We start from the raw sequence: 19055 nt of genomic DNA on the forward strand, positions 1-19055 counted from the left end.
TGCTCTCTTTCTAGAATTTCATTTCTTCTGGGGTTGCTCATTGCAAGTGCTGTTTCTTAGCCTAAAATAGCTTTCTCCTTTTCCTTAGACTAATTTTTAACAATTTGTCAAGGTTCACCTCCTAATCACTGCTTCCCTGGGGCCCCAGCCGGGCTGACTGCTCCCCATAGCACTTAGTTTTAACCTCAAGCAATTAATTACCACTTCGTCCATAGCCTTCAGCTGCAAGTCCGTTTTCTTACACCCTATAGGAACCCGCCTCTCCCGGAAGCCTACTGAAAAGACGCTACAACCCGAAAACGTTTGGCGAACCTGAGGCCAGGTGTGGGGACTGGGAAGAAAGCAACGCCGCTCTTCCGGGTACGGAGCACCGGAGCCCAGGAGGGGGTCCCAAGTGTCATTCGGGAACCATCCCTTCCTGATGGCAGGCCCTATGGCGCAACGAACCAATGAATCTCGGCGCAGTCCGCCAGGGAAGCGGCCCTGGCCGGGCCTGCCGCTGACTGCGGAGCGGGCGCCCCCGCCTGGCGCTGGAGGCTGCGCGCGGCTGCCCACCATCGAGGCGGCGGTAGCTAGAGAGGCCGGCGGCCCCGGGCGCCGCCGCGGCTGAGCCCAGGGAGCGAGCGCGGGGCGGGCCCCGCGCCGCCGGCCTTGTAGCCATTTTAGGAGGAAACCCGGCTCGCTAGCCTGGGGCGCGGCTTCAATTTCAATAACTTTATTAGTGGCCTCATCCGCAGAACAGCTATCTCACCAGTGGCCCCGGGAGGAGGGAGAGCATCGCGGGAGGTGATTGGGGTGGGGGCGCCCCTGGGCAGTGAGCGCGGGGCTACGAGTGAGTTCCCAAGAGCAGCTTTCCTGAGCAGCAGGCATCAAGGGGGCTTCGGGGTTCCGGGCGCTCCCGGAGGCCAGGGAGGGAGGGGTCCCCGGGTGCATGGCTTCCCTGGGGCGGGGATTTCCTTGCCTGGGTCCCCAGGGGCGGGGCTGGAGGCGTCCCTGACGCGATCTCCCGGGTGTTCCTAGCCCGGTGTTTTTCCCCACGGCAGGTGGCCCCCGACCCGAGCTGCAATCATGGGAAACACCACTAGCGACCGAGTGGCCGGGGAGCGCCACGGCGCCAAGGCTGCACGAGCCGAGGGCGCCGGCGGCCATGCCCCGGGCAAGGAGCATAAGATCATGGTGGGGAGCACGGACGACCCCAGCGTCTTCAGCCTGCCGGACTCTAAGGTGAGCGTCCCAATACCCCCAGTTGGTGGCGGTGCTGGAGCAGGCAGGGTGTCAGTACTCTTCCTTTCTTAGTTTTTTTCTTATCACACTGACCTGGGTTACAGTTTTTAGAATTAAAGGGTTTTTTTTCCGGGGACGGAGATGCTGAATGGTAATTCCTTCCGCGTTGGTGCATCAAAATAGTATAAAGGCGGAGTTCTTGTCTTTCTACTACTCTGTTGGCCACATTTTTAGGATGGGGGCAACAGACCTCCGCCCCCCCCCCCTCCCCCGCCACCTAGGTTCTCCTAACAGGCACGGGTGCCCTCTTCTAGAGTATTGATGAACTTGTAGGTTGTAAACCCTGGTGAAAAACTTCAGAGGGTAGGTTGCCAAGTTGCTGACCATAGGCGGCAGTTTCTCACATTTGCCCTGAGGTGGGCAGAGGAATTTCTTTTTCCTGACAACTTGTCTATCAGTGTTATTTTTGCCCTTCTAAGAGCTCAACACTTCTGATCCTCTTCCCCTTTGGCATGGATGTGAAGCAACCACTTGCTTATTTAAATACTTTCTCCTAGTCTTGGGGATCAGTAAAGGACATTATTTGATCGACTGCTTAGTTTTCATCTCATACTTTATAGCTGTGGTGGCTGAGGTGCTTCTTTCACGTCCAGCTGCTTCTCAAAAGGGAGCGCAAATGATTCTAGGATTTCTCCACTTCCCAGTAGGACTTCATAGTGTTACCACAGCTGAAAATGGACAACCCACAGCTGCCCTGAAGACCTTGCTCTCAATTCCAAGGACTTTTAGGAAAGCGGCAATTTGTGTTCAACCTACCTGAAGGATAGATGAAGCTGACAGCAGTGTGATTACCATCTGAATGTTTTCTAATCACTTTTAGAGCTGCCAGCATTTAATACATTAATTCCTCCGGTAGTCTAACCAGAATGGAATAGAAAAAAATGGAAGAATTGAGAAGATTGAAATGTGTTTCATGTTTCTTATCACTCATACCTTCCCACCTACTTCGGTTTTGATTTTATTTACTCCTGTAAATAGAGAATAATTTGCCAGGTTGGGAGCATGTGAAATGTGAATTCTTCTGTTTATTTTCTTGGATCCCAATTGAGAACATAATCACCAGGAGAAGTAAGGGTGATTTCTTGGGGTTTCTTCTCCATTCCTTTCTTCATCTCCCACTTCAGGACTTCTTCCTGAACATTTAGGCTGTTTCCCCAGCTATCTGGATTTATTTCTTTAAAGCTTTCTCAAGGTGATCTACCTCATTGTATTTTAACCCGTTTTCTACATTGATGACTCAGGATTTAAGTACAGTGTATTTGTCAAACTGTGATTGCAGTAATTGGCATCTTGAATAAAAGCCAGGTTGCTCTAATCTGAAAGGAGCCTATTTTGGATCATTCTTTCTCTTACCTTTATCTTGCCACTTGTGATATAAGAAAATTGGTTCAGATAATTCCTAAGGTCTCTTCCAAATCTAATACTTCCAAATCTAATACGTTCTGAATCTACTCTACCTATTTCTTATCTCAATGTTTCGGTTAAACATTTTTCACTTGTAGTTCTAATTGTTTTGCCTCTTTTTCCTGATGATTTTGCTGACTATTTAACTTGGAGTAAACAGTCTTTCTGCTAGTCAGCTGCACTCATGCCTACCACAGAAATGTCATGTCATACGTGGAAGGGCTTTCTTCCAAAGCTAGGCATATTAATAGTTTGTAGCTTTCAAATTCTAAACTGAAAATACTAAATCTTAAAAAGTAAATGATAGAAACAGTGGCAGTAGGGCCTACATTGCTTTTAATGCCAGCCTTCTTCAGTGGCCTAGCTCAATGGTTCTCAATCCTGTTTGCACATTAGAATCTCCTGGGATTTGTTTAAACACTTCATGGAAAATTTGAAACATTTTCCATGTTTCAAAGTAGGGAGAACAGTGTAATGAACTCCTATATAGCTGTCAGTCAGTTTAAACAATGATCAAATCATGAATGAATTTATATCATCTATACCCCAGTTCACTCTACCCCCACCAATTATTTTGAAGCAAATTCCAGACTAGCATATCAAATATTATTTTATCTGTAAATATTTTAGGTTGTATCACTAAAGATGAGGTTTCTTTCATTGTTTGTAACATAATCACAGTATTATTATATGGGAAGCTTTTAAAAAAATAGATTCCCAGGCCCTATATCTGAGTTAGGAATCTGAGGTATATGTAATTCTCAGGCATATGTAAAAATTTTTGTAATCCTAATGTGGCCTGTCGAGAAAGGGTTCATTGCCTTGTGACAATGGAGATCAAAGTTCTATCTTAAGCTACTCCTTATATAATGTGAAAGTTCCTTCAGTTCTTTCTGTTTACTTTGGAACATGCTGTTCCTGGTATCTCAGAGTGTAGTTCTGAGGAATATCAAGAGACAGTATAGAAGATAGACTACCTCAGCCATTTTGAAAATAAAGCCCAAATGAATAAACACATTATTTTATCTGGTAATATGCTGGCTTGATAATATATAGTTTTATTTACTTATTTACCAAAGTCACTTAAGCCAATATAAAGTGGGGGTCAGCAAATATTTCAGACTTTGCTGACCATATAGTCCATGTCATAACTACTGAGTTCTGCCACTGTCGCATGAAAGCAGCCATAGAAAATAAATGAATGAGTATGGTTATTTTCCAATCAAACTTTATTTGTAAAAACATCTGGCTCACTGGTCATGGTTTGCCAATTCCTATTCTAAAGGATGGTAATGAAAAGAAACTACGTGGGGTTTCCAGAATCCTATAGACGTCATTTGATATTGGAACCACTTTTATTAAAGGAAACTGTTTTTGATCTAATGTTGCTTGAAGCTCCAGAATTTTCATCCCTTCTCCTGAAATAGCTAGTATAAACCTGGCGTAGATGAGCCAGGTTATGAAGTAAGATTTCATAACCAGTTCTCAAAATTTAAGAAACTAGTGATCTGATTTTTGTATTTTTAATGTCCTTTTGTAACCTATTAACTAAAATGGAGATTATGAATTAGTTACGAGTTTTAGTATCTCTAATTTCTGTTACAACTGGTAATTGAGAGCTACTCGGATTTGCATGTGAAAAATACATAGCTAACAATTATTTCTTGTAGAACCACACTTTGTTTTCATATTTTTTCTCTTAAGAGATACTCAGAAGCATATTATAATTGTCTGCCTCTGGGTTAATCTGGTAACAGTGTTTTGTTTTTTGTTTGTCTGTTTGTTTTTTTAAGGGAAATCCTAAGGCTCTGAAAGGATGAGTGATATATGCATACTTGGAAGTTAGGCTGTGATTTGGGCAGCCCTTGAGCATAAGCCACTTGATATTTTGGTTCTAGATGAGTTCTTTGTAGTCTACTCAAAACCTAATTGAGTTGCTAATTTCAAAGCTTATTAATCCTTAGCAGAAACCTAGCACCCCTCTCTGCCCTAGGGAGGAGTGTGACCTTTTCAGAATTCCTGGGTCACAATTTAGGGATGACCTAATCCTTCTTACAGCTCCCTGGGGACAAAGAGTTTGTATCATGGCAACAGGATTTGGAGGACTCCGTAAAGCCCACACAGCAGGCCCGGCCCACTGTTATCCGCTGGTCTGAAGGAGGCAAGGAGGTCTTCATCTCTGGGTCCTTCAACAATTGGAGCACCAAGATTCCACTGATTAAGAGGTGAAGACAAGTGTCTTGGTTGAGTCTACAGGGTCCAGGAGTGGAAACTTGATTTCCTTTCTCAAGAGAGAGACCTGGTTGGGCTATTCCTTTCTACCTGCTAGGGACTCTCTCTAGAACATTGCCTGTGATCACTGACTTTATCTGTGACTTTTTTTTTAACCTCCTAGTGAGTCAGAGATGTTCTACCACTCAGAATGTTACTGCCTCAGAGGGACTTAGAACAGCTTTGTGGGTACATTCTTTAGGACTGTGTTAACACAAGTCCTTTCCAAGCTTGTGGGAAGTCTTCCATAACTGGCTGAGTCCAGTCGCTCTGACTTCTTCACTAAAAGAAGACACATTGTGAAGTTCTAAGAGTAATGTTATGTGTTGCTTGCAGAGCAATAATGAATTATGTAACTGGTTATGGCCCTTTGTATGTAGGTAATTTTCTAGAAAATGCTCACCAAAATATGGAAAGGGTACCTTGAGGCACTTCTTATTCAGAACCTACCTGCTATCTTATTTATGCTTGTGAGGAATCTATTCTGCTGAAGCAAAATAATTGTGCTAAGGTGGAACATTTAGGGGAATTAACTTTTTTATTTTTTATTTCAGATATGAATTAAGAACTAAAGTTATTGGGAGGGGCTGGCAAATACATGCTCAAGGTGATATAGAATAGGAGAATGGATTTATAAATTATTTTTCACTCTGGGAGTGCAATCACTTAGGAATGTGGGAGATCATTGGTATGATACTGTGACTGCCTCATGGTTTTTACATTTATATTCTGTCTTCTAATAGGAACTTGGCCTGTATAACTTTCTGTTTTCTTCTGTAGCCATAATGACTTTGTTGCCATCCTGGACCTCCCTGAGGGAGAGCACCAGTACAAGTTCTTTGTGGACGGACAGTGGGTTCATGATCCATCAGAGGTAAGGCCTTGATCTCCGAGGGTAACCACTGACTTAACAGTCTCCTTTTAGCTATTATTCCCCTTGGTATCCAACATCATTGCTGTCAGGATTGATGGACTCCTACACTGGAGGATTTCTTTCTTGATAAAAGTTGGAGGTGTCAAGTATGATCATTTTTAAAAAGGGGAGAGTTGTATGGAAGAGATGGATTTGAAATGGGGATTCATGAATTCTTTTCTATTCACTGTTTCAGCCTGTGGTTACCAGTCAGCTTGGCACAATTAACAATTTGATCCATGTCAAGAAATCTGACTTTGAGGTGTTTGATGCTTTAAAGCTAGATTCAATGGAAAGCTCAGAGACATCTTGTCGAGGTAATTTTGAGTATTTGCTCTTTCTTGATGTGTTTTTCTTATATTGCATGTTCCTTCCCAAGAGTGGTTTTTGTTTATTTCTTCATTTTCTCTGTAGGAGTCTTCTGAATTGTATGTATATGTTTCTCCTATAACCATTTGGGTTCCCTTCTCTGAGGGAAAAAAAGTCTGTCTAGTGTATTTGATCTCAAACTTTTTAACCAGGATCTACAGTAAGTTTACATTATAACCCAATACAGATACAAATATACATATACCCACCCACCCCTACACACAAAACTGTAACACAAGTCTTGCAGTATAATGTTTGCCTTTATACATGTAAAACATTCTATTTTATTTATTTATTTTAATAAACTATTAATGGGCTGTGGTCTATAGTTTAAAAAGCTGTTTCTAGTAATATTTCAAGTTTTTCATTGACCTTTGAGAGTATCAACTAGCAGGGGCTAGTTGTGTCTGGTATGCCTTGTTTAGCTGCTTCAGCTTTATCCTGCCAATTTGATAGCTCAGTTGGCAGTTTTACAGTTTTATAGGGCCCTGCAAGTTTGGCAGTCTTTGGGGGAAAAGGGGTTACCAAAACATCATAATTCTTTTGTATGTGTGTGTTAACTGAAGTTTTGTAGTTTTCAGTAAAATTAAATTAATTAATTTATATATTCATTTCCTTGGTTTAGGAAAAAACCTGAATCCTTTTATTTCTCCTCATATTTTTTTAAAGCCTTCATCTCTACTTATATTGGCCATAGCACCAGAAAAATAATTTGCTAATCACACTCACAGTTACCAGTTTTGTTACTTTGCAATAAAGGATATAATTATTTAAAGAACTATGTTCCCAGTGAACACAGTTCTCTTTTGTGGTTTCAAAGCCTGCCTCTGCTACCAACTAGCTTTGCCATCACGGACAAGTCCTTCAACTCTTCTGGTTCTTAGCTTCTTATCAGTAAAATCAGAGGCTTGGACTCAGTGATTCTCAGCTGAGGAGATGCAGTACCCCAAGTGGGGCATATTAGAATCTTAGGGCACAAAGGTGGCTTATGCAGTTTCTAAAAGAATAATCAATAGTATAATAATTGTCTGTTTAGGAAAATTGCGAAGATACTGTTTTCATTATATAAACTCAGAAAGTAAGGCTGGACATTCTTCTTAACTGCTGCAGCAGTGATTAAAAAGAGTTTAAAAATACTGAATTACAAAACAGCGTGGTATTGGCATAAAAACACATATGGATCAATGGAACAGAATAGCCCAGAAGTAAACCCACAGACCTACGGTCAATTACTCTTTTTGTAAATTTGACAAAAGAGGCAAGAATATACAATGGAGAAAAAACAGTTTCTTCAGCAAGTTGTGCTGGGAAAACTGGATAGCAGCATGTAAGTTAGAACACTCCCTCACACCATACACAAAAATAAACTCAAAATGGCTTAAACACTTAAATACAAGACAAGAATGATAAACCTCCTAGAAGAAAACATAGGCAAAACATTCTCTGACATAAATCATAGCAGTGTTCTCTAAGACAGTCTACCCAGGCAATAGAAATAAAAGCAAAAATAAACAAATGGGATCTAGTTAAACTTACAAACTTTTGCACAGCAGAGGAAACCATAAATAAAACAAAACAAATGGGAGAATATATTTCCAAATGATGCGACTGACAAAGGTTTAACTTCCAGAATGTATAAACAGCTCATACAGCTTAATAACAAAAAAAAAAAAAACCAAACCACCCAATCCAAAAATGGGCAGAAGACTGAAACAAGCAATTCTCCAGTGAAGACATACAAATTGCCAGTAGGCACATGAAAAAATGCTGAATAAGCTAATTTCAGAGAAATGCAAATCAAAACTACAATGAGGTATCACCTCACACCAGTCAGAATGGGCCATCATCTAAAAGTCCACGAACAGTAAATGCTGGAGAGGGTTTGGAGAAAAGGGAACCCTCCTATACTGCTGTTGGACATGTAGTTTGGTGCAGCCATTATGGGTAACAGTATGGAGATTCCTCAAAAAACTAAAAATAGAGTTACCATATGATCCAGCAATCCCACTCCTGGGCATATATCTGGAGGGAACTCTAATTTGAACAGATAAATGCACCGTGGTGTTCACAGCAGCACTATATACGATAGCCAAGACATAAAAGCAACCTAAATGTTGACAGATAACTGGATAAAAAAACCATGATTATACACACACACACACACACACACGAAACTACTCAGCTATAAAAGAAATAATAAAATAATGTCATTTGCAGCAACATGAATGGACCTAGAGAGTGTCATTCTAAGTGAAGTAAGCCTGAAAGAGAAAGAAAAATACCATATGATATCACTCTGTAGAATCTAAAAAAAAAGAAAAAAGAGGACACTAATGAAGTCATCTACAAAACAGAAACACTTGCAGACATAGTAAACAATCTTATGGTTACTGGGGGAAACGGGGTGGGAAGGGATAAATTTGGGAGTTTGAGATTTGCAAATGTTAGCCACTATATATAAAAATAGATAAAAAACCGAATTTCTTCTGTATAGCACAGAGAACTATATTCAATATCTTGTAATAACCATTAGTGAAAAAGGATATGAAAACATATGTGTGTATATGCATGACTGGGACGTTGTGCTGTACACCAGAAAGGGACACATTATAACTGACTACAATAAAACAAATACTGAATTAAATGATTAGGCCACTTGTAACTCTAAATTTTTGCATTATATGATCCTGAGAAAGAAACCAATGAATAATATGTATAGAGAGAAGATTAGTATACTTTTCATACTTCTCTCTTCCCTCTTTCATGCAAATTTCATAATCCACTGAGGTAAGATTTAAAATACATTTTATTAGGAGTCTGCAGATGAGTTTTAATCTGCATTCAATGACCATCTTGACATGTATGTGACTTTGAGCAAATCACTTTTTTTTTCCCTGACAAAAAGGAAAAAACTGTCCTATGTACTTCCTAAGGTTGTTTTTGTGGATCATGTAACAAAAATAACAGAATACTTTGAAAAGTTTCAGGTTTTATACATTTTTAAGATATTGTTTAATATAACATAATTTTTACTACTCTTTTCTTTTGCCTCACATATATTTAACTGAAATCTGAGTTCTTATACTGAACTGGTTATTAAAATCCTTTTTACTAGAGACTGTAAACATTATTTAAAAATTTTAAGTAAAAATTATAGTTCTCTTTATTTTTGTATATTTCCTTCTATTCTTGTCTGTGTACATTTTTCCATTTTTAGACATAATTCATATACCATAAACTTTATCCTTTTAGTTTAGTAATTTTTAGTATATTCACACGGTTATGCAGCCATCATCACTATCTAATATCTAATTCTAGAGCATTTTTTATCACCCCCAAAAGAAACCCCATACCCAGTACCAGTTACTTCCCATTCCCTCCTCCCTTCTACCCTCTGGCAACCACAAATCTACTTTGTGTCTCTATGGATTTGCCTGTCTTGTACATTTCATATAAGTGGGATCATATAATATGTGGTCTTTTGTGTCTTGCTTCTTAACATTTAGCATAATGTTCTTAGGGTTCATCCATGTTGTAATATGTATGTCTTTCTTTTTTATGGCTGAATAAAATACCATTTTGTTTATCCATTCAGTAGCTGATGGACATTTGAATTGTTACCACTTTTTGTCTATTATAAATAATGGTGGTATGAAATTTTGTGTTCAAGTTTTTGTGTCGACATAATTTTTCTTCTCCCTTGGGTCTGTACCTAGGAGTGTAATTGCTGGGTCATATGGTAACTTTATGCTTAACTTTTGGAGGAACTACCAAACTGTTCTCCAAAGTGGCTGCACCATTTTACATTCCCACCTGCAATGGTTTATGTTCAGGATGACTCAGACTTTTTCTTTGTCTGCCTTACAGTTGTAGACCCAACATGTCACAAGTTAATACTTCTTGACTTATACCATATTTAACATTGGCTGCCATTTATTGACAGTTTTTTCATGTATTTCTGATAACTCCCCAACTTTCCCTTGTAATTGAATAAATATCTTCCAGACCTTTCCAGCTCACCCCCAGGGCCTTATGGTCAAGAAATGTATGTATTTCGATCAGAGGAGAGATTCAAATCCCCACCCATCCTGCCTCCTCACCTTCTCCAAGTTATTCTTAACAAGGACACTAATATATCTGTGAGTATCATAAGAGTATTGCTGGGGCATTTAGGGGTCACTAGGACCATTTGAGCCACAGTTTAGTAATCCTAGAGGTTGGGATTATTACAAAGGTGTAGCATTACAGGTTCCTTTTTCCAAGGCTGAGTTGTGACTTTTCCAGGTACTGATATCAAAATTCATAGTTGTCTTCTCATCCTAATATATCAGGCTCAGAGCTATGGAGTGCTAGAACCAGTTTCTGAGGCTTCTATTTCAACATAAGATAAGGAGTATTTATCATTTGGGGATACCCAAAGGAAGTATAAAGGCTTTTGTTGTTGTTGTTGTTGTTTTTTGCATATAATTTACATCTCTAGTCAACTCACTTGATTCCCAGTAAGATTATTTTTGCCTCTTAAAACAAATCTTCTGTGTGTTGTGGGCAAGGTTTTTGTTTTAGCTGTATTTAAAAGGATGAATAGATGCTAAGGCATAGGGTTTCTGCCCTGGACTCAGAATCGTCCTAATTTTCTGTAATGAGAATGTATTATTGATCTATATTAGGATAAGTGCTTTGTTTAAATGAAATAATACATTGTAGTTTAGAGTTTCTCAACAATCTCAAAGGGCTCTGGGGACGAACAAACTGTTTGGTTTAAGATTGTGCATTTAACCCCATCTAGTCTTTTTCCCTCCCTCTTTTAGTGTGACCCAGCCTTGCTCCCCGAGCCCAATCATGTTATGCTGAACCATCTTTATGCATTGTCCATAAAGGTAAGTGGTGGACCTGGCTCTTCACATAGCTTCCCAGAATGGGAGGGCAAGGGTTGAACACATGTTCTCCAGTGGTTACTCTGCTAATTCCCTGAAGCTGAAGCTGGCAGTAATGGTCAAAGTATAGGAAAACTTTCTTCTTTTTTAACTAGTCGGTGAGTTTGTTTGTTTTAGATCTTAGTCTCTATATCTGAGTTCTGGCTAGAACTGCCCTGTGATTGAATGGACTTTTTTGCTTCCTGGTTTCTTTTTGGGTAGCTTTAACTTTTGTATCACCTACTTAATTAAGTTTGAGGATTAGTTCTAGGATTTCATTTGCAGAAAAAGCAAGTTTATTTTCCAGTTCAAAGAATGCTTGAATGTGATACTAAGGCTCCCTCTTTTTAAAAGGTGGATATGAGCTGCTTTCAGGTGCCCAAGTCATATACACCCGAGTGCTTGCATCTGTCCTATATACTAGGTAAAAGAGAAATGTGACTAGATTTGCCCTGTGCCCCTCAACTCTTAGAAAGCTTCTTGGTTTCTCTGCCGCTTTAGATTCTGGATTGAAAGTATCTGTTCAGTCTTGTCATGTCTTTGTGGTCTGGCTATTAGAATAAAATTTTATATAGCTCTGTAGTTACCAAACTAAGCTGAACATCATCAGAGTCACTTGTGAGAAGTTTATAAAAAATACAGACGCAAAGGCTCCACTCCCTAGGGATTCTGAATAAGTGCATATAGGATGGGCCCCAGTAATTTTTTAAGGCTGTTTATATTTTTAGATGTGCAGCCAGAGTAGGGAAATCATTGATATAGCTGCCTTTAGCAGATTATGTGGTACTTATTAAATACATATTATTGAATTGAATTTTCATAATAACTTTGTGAGATAAGTATTATTTTTAACCCCTGTCTTATAGATAAAGAAACTAAGGCTCAGAGAAGGTCATATTGCCAGTAAGTACCAGAGAGAGGACTGGAGGTCCAGTCCTATCCTCATTCCATGTTCTTTCCTAGAGATCATTGTGCCAGTATTTCCAAGTAGGTCTTTCTCTCACCTGATCATTTCTACCAAACTTCTTCCTGAAGTTGAATTTTTAAACTGCTTTGCTCCTGTTGTGTTTATGCTGTGATCAGCATACTGTGGTCACAGAATTTTAATCTGAGAAGTATTCATTGTGGATAACACAGTATGGGGGGAAACAGGAAGATGCACTGGTTTCTTAGCTGGATTTGCGTGGGTTCTTTGGGATCTGACTGCACTTTGCCTCCTGTACAGCTGCTTGGCTATCAGTTGATGTCCACAGGTCTGCCATCTCCTTCTGTAGAACACTCATGGTCTGCAGCACTGCCTGGGAAGTGGTACCTCTTACTCTTCATACTGGTTCTGGCCCAGGTCAAGGTCTTGATTATTATCATTTAGGTTGGCATTGACCTTTTCCTGGTTCTCTCAGATTGTTTAAACTGTTTGGATTTGATCTACTGGATTGCGTGTCTTTCCAAGGAGGATTTTGGGGTCCACTTTGTTCAAGGATAGAAGATGATTCCTGAGTACCCTCTTGATCAGAGGACTTTAAGTTCATCCCTGTTATTAATAGAAATTAGACCTGCTTTGGAGCTTAGAAATGGTCTTTCAAAAGGATCATTGCATTCTTCTCATGGCTTTTAAGACTTCCTTCTAGAAATGGATGCTAGGATATTTCTTTTTTTCCAAGCTAATTTTAAGCTCAATATTTGAATTTGAGGTGGGGAGGGAAGTGAGGTAGGAGACTAATATTTCTTTAGCACATATTATGTGTCAGGTACTGTGCCAGGTACTTCCATGTAATCATGAGAGCTGTCTTAATGGTAAGTGTTATCCTTTGTAATGATGAGGAAATAGACTGAGACATTAAGCAGAATGCTCAAGGCCACACAGAGAGAGTAACAGTAGGAGCCAGGATCAGAAGTTAAATTGATTTGACTCCAAAACCGACCTCTTTCTATAATACCAAATTGTCTTTGTTAAAAGTGAGCAACTGGGAAGGATTAATGGCTGGGAACAGCTGCCTACATTACGTCCTGAACTAGTGAATTAGCTGCATATATTTCTTTCCCTTGCAGGACAGTGTGATGGTCCTTAGCGCAACCCATCGCTACAAGAAGAAGTATGTCACTACTCTGCTGTACAAGCCCATCTGAAGGGATCCCTTCCCACTTCCCAGGATCCAGGAGAAGCATCTCCCTTGCCTTTCTGGACTGGACCAGTCTTACCTGGGACTCCTGGAAGGCTGATTTGCTTTGAGGCTAATATGTGTGTTTCAGTGCCTCTGAGTAGGATGCTCTGCTTTTGCATTTGATTGCAGATGAGAGCTTTATGAGTTCATGGAATTTATTTTAAAAAAATATTTATATATATACATATGAGAGGAAGGTTAATGGAAGCCTCCTAGCCAGATATATTCTCTCTGCCTGTGGGAACTGACCAAGACCTGTTTGGGAGAGTGGCCGGGAGAACCATTATAGGAAGATTTTTTCCTAAACTGAATGAAGAGCAAACTCTCAGGATCCCTGTTGGGTAGAGATTCTAACACTGCTTCCTTGGCTCTCCAAGGGATGCACTTGTGCCAGACTACTGCCCTACTGACAGCTGCCTCCTTGCAGGGGCAACTTTTCTTGCATGGGTTCTCTGTATTCCCAGAGTATGTGGCACAATCTGTATTTTTTATATGATACCAGATACCCCACAAGAACCCTTTTCCTCTCATTTCACATTCTTGCTTTGTCAATCTGGCCCTTCTCTAACACAAAAATCAGTGGGTAAGTGACCCCTTTCAAAGATTGTGTGACATCTGACCCACCTCAGACACTAGGACTTGCAGAAAGTCTCCTTTATAGCCCAGCACAGGCCCATGACACTTTGTTACACTTGTTTTAACTTCTACTACAGAAAATATGGTTCAGTAGTATATGAAAGGCAGAATGCAGAAAGTCTACTTTCTTGGTTTGGTTTCGTGCCACAGTTTAGGCTGAACTGGCACATTCCCATAGGTTTTCCCACCTGGCTTGGCCCTGCTTCCGTGTTTTCTTTCACAGAGCATACAGCCTGAAGGTAGGAGTGAAACCAGGGAAAACTTTCATGTCTTTCATCCACGGAAGATTTTATGTGACTATGTTTTTCTTTTATCAAAAAATGCCTTTTCATTGGTCGTAAGAGACTGTATCAGAGAACTTCAGGCTCTTGATAAAGAGCTCCCAATATTTTCTCCTCTGGTCTAGCCCTCTACAATTTTACATTAATGTGGCTGACTCTGTGTACATCATTACAGTAAACACTACTCTAGATACAGATCCATTCAGGCTCGTTTCATTCACCTAAAAGGATCCCTCAACTTAAAGATTCATTAGGCCAAGAAGCAAGAAAGTACCCTTGCTGTTCCCAACCATGGAAAGTATCGTCTTCATGCACTAAGTGCTAACAGAATCATTTTGTTTTTCACCTTTTTCCAAAAAACGTTTTTGATGATGACGTGGTGTCAGTGATTTCCATTTGTGGAGTAAAAAGTCGCTGTTCAATCCATCACTGGGGTTTAGAGATAAAACATTTTTTTCCAAGTATCTGTGGCTGTTCATTACAGATAAATGCAAGCCAAACATTCAATCCTGGAGGATGCTAAACTTGATGCTTGAGAGGCTCCTTGACTGCTAAGATGAGCCCAGCCACACTGAAAGGGCACCTGTAGATCAATTAGCTACCTCCTGTCTTACGCATGTAAAGCCAATGACACAGTTGTTTCCGGGGCTGTAGGCCTCTTAGCTCCTGTGTGAGAGGCAATAGGGCATGGGGTTGTTGTTTTGCTGTCAGCTGCTCAGTGCTTTGGTGATTTATTGCTGAGAGTAAATACTGCTTTAGCTACTCAAAGCCCCACACTGCAGCAAAAGGCTTTTGTGGAGAATGTTTTATAGTCCCAATCACTTTTAGAATGGTGTGCAAGTTAAAACATCTAAGCCAAATTCTGTTACAACCAACTCTCAGGATCTACACTGTCTTCAGTTATACTAGAATTTTGTTTTTTCCTAGAATTTTGTTTTTTTCCAATACCCATTAATAAGTGGGCCACTTAGGAAGATTTAAAATCTTGGTTGTTACAGGAAGGATTTTTGTGTACTCATATGTCTTGTCAGCAGTACTGAAATGTAATCATTGATGTGTTCATGTATTAAAATTTCTGTTCCACACAGTTATATCAGTAGGGTGGGGCAGGAAAAGAGATTCCTTCAATTTCTCTCAGGCCAGAGGCTTCTGTGAACTGGGTCTGTCTCCAATGACAGTAAGTTTTGGTGCTGGTGACCTTCAGATCTTTCTAATCTGGAAATGTGCAGAACGTGTTAGTTTTCCAAATCCTGAGGTAATCTCTCAGCCAGATCTGAAATGGGAGCCTACCAGCTGGTATGGAAAGGGACGAGTAAGAGGAACTGGATGATGACTCATTCAGCCCTGTCCCTCCTCTGTGCTGCTGATACATCCCATGGCCTTGAGAATTCCTATCATACTCTCAGTCTGTCCCTAAGAAAGTGTTTTAGAAGGTATAGAGGGAGGGAGGAAGGTACCCCAAAGTACAGCTCACTCATTCTTTTATATTGGTTAAAGGGATAGTTTATTTTCTGCAGAACTTGACAGATTTTGAAAATGAATAAAGGCAAAACAATTTTTTTTGGCTTTTTTTTTCTTTTTTTTTTTTGGCCTTTAAGAGTTTCACAGTCAGAGTAACAAAATAGCTCTTTGGGAGGGCTGCTCTTAAAGAAGCACATCATGGTTTAGTGGTTGTGGAAAAAGAAGAGTGAGCTAAGGAGTAACACTAGGAAAATTAAGGCTTAAGTAACTCAGAACTAAAAATACCCTCTTTTAAAAAAAAACGAAATCAGTCATAACATACTGTCTTTGGGTCTCATTGTACAGAATTTACTGTATAAAAAAATCTTCCGTTTGTCTCTTGTTTCTATTTTCTGCCCTTTCTTCTATATTTTGCTTTAACTGAACGTGTCAGGCAGGCTTTACCAGGGTCTAAAGTCAAACGTTATCTAAAACAAATATTAGTCATCTTGCTGGTAAGGAGAACTTCTGTGTCATGGCTATTAGCTTGCTTTAAGCTTAGAGTTGAATAGGATTTAATCACTGTAGGCAAAACCCCTGAAGGGCATGCTGGCGTCAATAGTGTTGACTTTTTTAAACAATGCTTATTAGGTAGAGAAACACTGTAATAGAATAATCCAAGAGAAGTTTCTGACAGGATCCTACAAGCGCAGGCCCACTCGCTTTACTCCCAATTATTTCTAGTCTCTTATAGACCTAGTGGATCTGACATAAAACTTATAAAAAGTGTTGGTACTCCATGTATGCTGCTAAAATGAAGTAAAGTTAGAAAAGAAGTGTTGCTAGACTGGGTTTATATTAATCTGGGTATAAATGAAGGCAACATATTAATGATAGACTCCTCAGCTTTTAATTGGGGAAATAGGGCTTTTAAAATTTTGGCCTCAACTAAAAATGATATGCAGTAATCTCTGTGTATGTTTGAAATACATTCTGTTCTCAGAGATTTCTAAATCATCACATTCTAGTGATTTGGGGTGGGGGCCTAAGAGCAGATACGCAGTTGGTTCCTGCATTATTCTGACTCATCCTTAAAGCCAAATTCTTGCTGACTTCTTCTAGGGGGACTGCTGACTCCAGTTACCCATGGGATGGAGGACCTGGGAGGGATAGAAGTTAAGAGTCTTAAAACTCTGGATCTAGGCATTTGTCTCTCCTTAATTATCAATCACAATTAAAGGTTGAAATGCTGTGATTTCTGCAATGAACCCAAACTTTTGGAGTAAAAAGGCCAAATCTTTTTAAATTACAAGAAAAAAAGGAAAGGAAGAGAAAAAAACAAAAAAACTCCAAGAGTCTTACTCATAAAACTCAGTTCTTAGCAATAGAATCCCTCTAGGATTCAGACTTGGGCTTTGTCTTGATTTGCTTTTCTCAGTTGTGCTTTGAAGTGAATAAATTTTGTTAAAAATTAAATTGTGTATTAGTTCCAACATTAACTGGAGTTGAATTGTGTGTAGCACAGTGCTTCTGGTCAGAAATACTAAATGCTCCGAGGATTTTGTAGTCAGGTTAAATGGTCAAGGAACATCTACCATAAGCATTATATTATGTATTGATCATCTTAACTTCTCTATCCCTGTCTAGAGCGCACCTTCCCAGGTGGTGGTTTTAGAACAGTCGGCGCGCACTGATGTTGATTAGTCCTAATCCCCGCATAGGCCCCATATGTGAGACTTGTTTGAATTTTGGTAAATTGGATAGCGTTGGTCAAGAGTCAGAATACTGAAGTATTTTGAATGTTTACAGTTCTGTTATAAAGGGGGAATAAAACTGTACTTTGAAAGGAATTAAATATTATGAGTCCTCCTTTAAATGGTGCTTTTTGTAACCTTTAGTGCTGAGATACGGAGCTACTTTTCAGTATTTCACAAAGGAGTGGCATACAAGAATGAGTTTTAAAGCTTTTCTCCAAATATAATTTGTCACTGGACTCTGACATGTCTGAAAATTATGTGATGTAACACATATAAAATGTGAGTTTTCTTCAATAAAACTTGAATAAAAGTATCATACAGCAATAATATTTGAACTCTTCATTGATTACTGATAATATTATCAAGATCATTTCTCAAAAGACTAGGAGTAGACTTACTGTATAACCCAGGAATCCCGCTCCTGGGCTTATATCCAGAAGGAACCCTACTTCAGGATGACACTTGCACCCCAATGTTCATAGCAGCACTATGAACCAAGCCAAGACATGGAAACAGCCTAAATGTCCATCAACAGGTGACTGGATAAAGAATATGTGGTATATTTATATAATGGAATACTACTCAGCCATAAAAACCGACAACATAACGCCATTTGCAGCAACATGGATGCTCCTGGAGAATGTCATTCTAAGTGAAGTAAGCCAGAAAGAGAAAGAAAAATACCATATGAGATCGCTCATATGTGGAATCAAAAACAAAAACAGAAACAAACAAAAAAACAAAGCATAAATACAAAACAGAAATAGACTCAGACATAGAATACAAACTTGAGGTTGCCAAGGGGGTGAAGGGAGGGAAGGGATAGACGGGATTTCAAACCTAGAATAGATAAACAAGATTATACTGTATAGCACAGGGAAATATACACAAGATCTTATGGTAGCTCACAGAGGAAAAAATGTGACAATGAATATATAGATGTTCATGTATAACTGAAAAATTGTGCTGAACACTGGAATTTGACACAACATTGTAAAATGATTATAAATCAATAAAAAATGTTAAACAAACAAAAAAAGATCTATCTGCCCAGGTAGCCTCGGGACCTAAAGAATGTAAATTTCCACACAGACACTTTTAAATAAAGAGAAAAGTCATAGGGAACTACTTATTATTTATAACTAAGATGATTGATTTCTTGAATATGTGTTAAGCACATTTGACTATCCTTTTAATTGGATTACCGCATTCTGTTGATTCTTATTTTGTAGTTGGCTTTATTCCTTTGATAACTATGTAAGTTTAAAAAGTTAAAGATCTAATCTGTTCTTAGAAACAATAATTAGTACATATATGTAAACTAAGAAAAATGTGCAGTATACTGTATATATGTACTTATACTGTATATATGTATACAATATAATGAGTATGTGGGAAAAAAAGAAAAGTCATAGGTATAGGGAATACATGTGGTGTCATCCCTTCCATCTGCCACCTTTTCTCTTCTTTTTGTTCCAGGATATGCCAACATTAACTAGAGGAACGCAGACTCAGTGGTTTGATTTTCAGCACTTTCTGTAAACTTCACACTTAGCTATCATCCTGTGCTGGATTACCTGAGATCCTAGACTATGCTTTTCATCCCTGGTTGTACATGCATATCA

General features: G+C 39.3%; 1 protein-coding gene across 7 annotated transcripts; it reads left to right on the plus strand.

The window, feature by feature from the left end:
* On the plus strand, window positions 1-17757 carry PRKAB2 (protein kinase AMP-activated non-catalytic subunit beta 2). 7 transcript variants are annotated; one of them, XM_072967855.1, is made up of 9 exons: window positions 609-786; window positions 1021-1224; window positions 4747-4913; window positions 5740-5833; window positions 6069-6189; window positions 10247-10380; window positions 11050-11118; window positions 12021-12057; window positions 13204-17757. In XM_072967855.1, exons 2-9 carry the CDS (start codon window positions 1069-1071, stop codon window positions 13221-13223), a joined length of 798 nt encoding a protein of 265 aa, XP_072823956.1. In that variant the 5' UTR covers window positions 609-786; window positions 1021-1068; the 3' UTR covers window positions 13224-17757. The 7 variants fall into 7 exon arrangements, with proteins under 7 accessions (XP_072823955.1, XP_072823957.1, XP_072823956.1 ...); XM_072967854.1 differs by lacking the exons at window positions 609-786; window positions 12021-12057 and adding an exon at window positions 1-360 and having other exon boundaries at window positions 13204-17149; XM_006207541.3 differs by lacking the exon at window positions 12021-12057 and having other exon boundaries at window positions 610-786; window positions 1044-1224.
* Window positions 17758-19055: the final 1298 nt, after the last annotated feature.

This window comes from Vicugna pacos, chromosome 9 (genome assembly GCF_048564905.1).
Source record: "Vicugna pacos chromosome 9, VicPac4, whole genome shotgun sequence".
NCBI lineage: Eukaryota > Metazoa > Chordata > Mammalia > Artiodactyla > Camelidae > Vicugna > Vicugna pacos.